This window comes from Quercus suber, unplaced genomic scaffold (genome assembly GCF_002906115.3).
Source record: "Quercus suber isolate HL8 unplaced genomic scaffold, Cork oak 2.0 scaffold_310, whole genome shotgun sequence".
NCBI lineage: Eukaryota > Viridiplantae > Streptophyta > Magnoliopsida > Fagales > Fagaceae > Quercus > Quercus suber.
In genome coordinates, this window is record NW_027069766.1 from 216,575 (window position 1) to 221,117 (window position 4,543).

Below are 4,543 nucleotides of genomic sequence, written 5' to 3' on the forward strand. Positions count from 1 at the left end.
GGAGAGAGAGATCTGGTTAGGCATCGAAAGTGGCAGTGCTGCCACATAGGAAAAAAGACCCATCTAACTTTCAACCACATTCACAATTAAAAAGCAATAAATTATAATGTTTCCTAACGTTAAAACACCATTTGATAGCCTCTCTGTATAAAAAGAAAACTAATTGCTTCAAAAAGTCAAACATTAAATCCATCTAAATAGAAAGTGGAGAAAGAGATCCAGTTAGGCATAGAAAGTGGAGAGATTGAAAAAAATTGAGAAGACAATCACATCTCTGTCTCCATTAGACCCCGTACCCTCCACCAATATAGTTTCTGTTTTTTAGTTCTTTAAATTTGGGATCAAATATGATTTAGGTCTGAGTATTTTGGTTAAATTAGATTTATTATAGTGGTTAGAACTCAGAATATTTATTCTTTTTCTCCATGGTTTAAAGAGAGTAAAAACGAAATAGTAAATTTTTTTAGGTGGTTCTTTGGGAAGTTTTTCAATGGAATGGCTCAAATTTAAAGGTTGTACTTGATGACATCTATTCTAAAGTCTTTCAATTCTTCTTGCTTGACATTTCTTGATGTCCCAAGGAAATATGACATGTGATATTCATCTCCTTAATTGTTGTATTTATCAAATTATTCAAAAAAATGTAATTGAAGTCATGTCATCCATATAATAAATATTTTAAAAAAAAACTTTTATGATTTATTATACTATTTGCCAATGGTCACCTTAACATCTCTTTTATTAATTCTTGGGGGGTTTCACACACACCCTTGATACGATGATCACTGTGCAGTATAGGTATTGTGGGGGTGTGGGAGGTAAAGGCCGAAATTCAAGTCTTTAGAAGAGAGCTTCACACATATATACACTTAGATCAGACTAGAGTAAAATTTATATTTTGTATTAAAAAAAAATCTTGGGGGTTTCATAAATATCATTTTTGGACTTTTAATATGATTGGGTAAAATCATGTGCACATCACATGATTAAATCTATTTAACTTTAATATTTTACACTAAATTTTTTTAATGATTTATCACAAATATAAAGTTATGCAGTTTAATTGTTGAGTAATGTTACAACCACAAATTATTTTACAACATTTTTACAAAATGTTTTTTTTTAGAGAGTTTCAAGTTGAGCTAACTGAAACTCACTTTTTTTTTTCTTCACAAAATGTTGATGTGGCTAACCTCTTATTGGTTTTCATTTAGACCCACCATTAATATTACTTTTTCATCTACCAATAATCACTCACTATATCAGCAGTTTGTAAAAAAATTGTAAAATAGTTTTTATCTCTAGCATTATTTTTAATTGTTTGAGTCAAAAGTTTAAGGGCTAAAATGACACTAACATCAACATCCAAGGATGGATAATATCTGTAAAAACATTTTTTTTCTCGTTTACCAAGAAATATTTATTTGACTACTAATCCAACTTGATAGTCTTTTTCTTTAATAAATAATCTTATATTTATATGCATCTAACCTATTTGTTATGTACTTCGGGGGAAAAAAAGCCTTATTTGTTAAATATTTCATGGTATATATCTTATTAAAACAGAGTATTTCATACTATATAAAATGACATACAGGTAGAGTTGTTGTTGTTGTTTTTTTTTTTTTTTTTTTTTTTTTTTTTTTTTTTTTTTTAACTGAATTAATTAATTGGCTTTGGATAAATGATGTTGGTGGGGATTAAAACCTAACCTACACCCACCAAAACCGTTGGATCACTTTATAAAAAGAAATACAGTATAAGAATTTCTTTATGTCACATATGACTTTTGGGTTGCTTTTGAATTGCATTTGTATGACTGGACATGGACATAATAGCTCTTGACTCTTGAGGCCTTGACAACAAGAAAAAACACAATGCTATGATTTAATTGGATCAACTAATAACCTCCTCACATCACCCAAATCTCCATCACACGTCACATTCGATTTGAGTAGGCTGTCACTTCTTTTGGGGGTTGGGTTTTGGAAATCTTGACAACCTCTTCCATCTTCCTTGTCGACATGAAAATACGATGGGTGCTTTTAACTTGCACTTTTCCTTAAAGCTATCCATCATCATGGAAGAAAATTTTTATTCTACCTTTCTTTTTTTTTTTTTTTTAGTAAGAATGTGTTAATGTGTGCCTTAAATTAATTATTTATTTTAAGAAAATTTTTATAAAAAATAGTAAAAGCTGTCAAAATAACTAATTACTTTTTCATTTTTTATAAAAAATAAAAAAAAAAAAAAAAAAAAAGGTTGAATAAGCTCTACCACTGAAGATTCCTTATTACTGGCAATAGTGAATAATTCTAGAAAGACATCTTTTAAAGGAGTCCCGCCACACCTAAGTTCTTTATTTGAACTAAATGTACAATAATGTTAATGAAATACCTGTCCTACTTTCTATCTTTTGAGTTTAATATACCATATTCAATTTTAAGTATTTTGATTGATCCCCTCATTGATAGGGTATCTAGGAATTTCTAGTTTTCTGAAAAATGCCCTTATCAGGTTAGTTGAGGATTAAAACTTTTCCAGATTGCTTAAAGCTGAGACACATCTTGTCCAATCTAATGGAATTCAAGTATTACCTTTATCCCATATTGTTTGTCCATAACTCTATTTTGGGAAGTTCCAAAATATTGTTCAATTGGAAAAGTCAATGGACAATTTTTATAACTTTCCTAACTTACCCTATATTAAATTTGAAGTCCCTTTTTTTAATTTGCTATACCTGAGTTTAAATTGAAGAGGGTAGTTTTGAAAGCAAGTAGCTTTTTATTTCAAGGATACTGCATTAAATAATGTCACATTAGATCTGTTCAAGATTCATTTTCCATTGTATGTGTGTGTGTATTTGGTTAAATCAAACGGCAACACTAGGGCACAGGAGAGGATAGTCAAATCCCCCTTTTCCATGGGTTCAACCCTAGAGTGCCCCCTCCCCCTTTGCCCCCTATAAAGAGGATAAAAGTACTCACGTTGTTCTTTCATCCACTCTATGGATAGTCGCATTTGCCACTGTCAATAGTCCAAAACATGAAAGTGGGTCATTCAGTCAGGTAGTTGTAGTTATTTGACTTATTCTGTTACTCAAGCACTCCATCAACATGGCAGCATATAAATAGTGCTTGAGCCAGACTAGTGTCAATGACATAGGTATCAAGTTTTAGTATAATCATGGTCATGTTGTTGATTCCAGCCTTTCAACAACCATTTTTTTATCACAGAAGGTAGCAGCCATGTTTAGGCGGGATCATACTTAGATAACATTAATCAGTGTCATGGATATTGCTCTAATCACTTTTTTCTCTTTAAATTTACTCTCTTTTTTTCCCCCTTAGTGAGGCAAACTTGTTGAATTGTTTGCTTTGAAGTGCTAATAGAGCTTGATATATGTGCAGCTTGACCCAGACTTTGTAGCAGATTTTACTCAAGGTGAGTTGAGAGAAGACATAATCCTTGGGCAAGCTGCTGCACAACCTAAGTCAAATCAAGATGCGAGGGACACCTCCACCCCGCACTCTGGAACCTATGCTGTTTCACCCAGAGAGCTCAGCTTGCGTCTGCACGAGGTTATCCAATCTAGACTTGAAGAACGTGTGCAGGAGCTTGAGACAGCCCTTCAACACAGCCAGAGAAAGTTAAAACTCGTGGAATCAGGGCATAAGAATTCTTGGAAGGAGTTCTCAAGCAATGAACGGAGATATTCCTCTACCCACGAATGTTCAATTGCAAATGAATGTAATCCTATGGCCCAGCCTCTGGTTATGAATCTCTCAGAGGAAGCTCTAGATGCATATAATGAGGCTTATATAGAGTTGATGAAGATAGATGATTCAGAAGACCAGGATTTATCATTAGTAACCCATGAAAATAAGCATCAAGAGTGCTTCAATCAATCTGATCAACATGCATTTAGGGGTCAAAATGGTGGGATCGGTGGTTCAATACCACATCTTGCAGTCGATGATGATACATTATCTATGGAATTCTTTTCTAGTAAGACAAAAGCATTTGGAGGGCACACATCCGAGGTTAAGGAATTTAATGATGTCTGTGTAAGTGAAGATGAAAATAGTGATTGTGATGATGAAATTGAGAAGCAGTTGATCAAGCAGATTGTGGAGAAAACCAAGAAAGGTTCTCCTGTAGTTCTAAATGCACAAAGAGTGTTGTTTTCAATTGATGAAAGTGAGCATTGAATTGAAACAAAATTAATTTTTGCAGTATATAGGGTATATAAAGAGGATATTCATTCAATACTACATCATTTATTATTTATTTAAGGATTATTTCATATTTTATTTTTGTCCAATTATTTCCTCTTTTTGTTTGATTAACTTTCTAAAACTCAAAATGTAAGACTTGAAATCAGCACCGGCATTGCTTGTCTCATGACGGAAGTCATTATGTGTATGTGTGCGCACACTAACTTTCTAAAACTCAAAATGTAGGACTTGAAATCAGCACCAGCATTGCTTGTCTCATTATGGGAGTCAGTATGTGTATGTGTGCGCGCGTCTATATTTTTGGG

At 32.9% G+C, this 4,543-nt stretch overlaps 1 protein-coding gene across 1 annotated transcript; it reads left to right on the forward strand.

The window, feature by feature from the left end:
* The first annotated feature begins 2,504 nt into the window (after positions 1-2,504).
* Positions 2,505-4,313, forward strand: LOC112005079 (uncharacterized). The gene is made up of 3 exons (XM_065782696.1): positions 2,505-2,517; positions 3,016-3,068; positions 3,393-4,313. Exons 1-3 carry the CDS (start codon positions 2,505-2,507, stop codon positions 4,209-4,211), a joined length of 885 nt encoding a protein of 294 aa, XP_065638768.1. The 3' UTR covers positions 4,212-4,313.
* Positions 4,314-4,543: the final 230 nt, after the last annotated feature.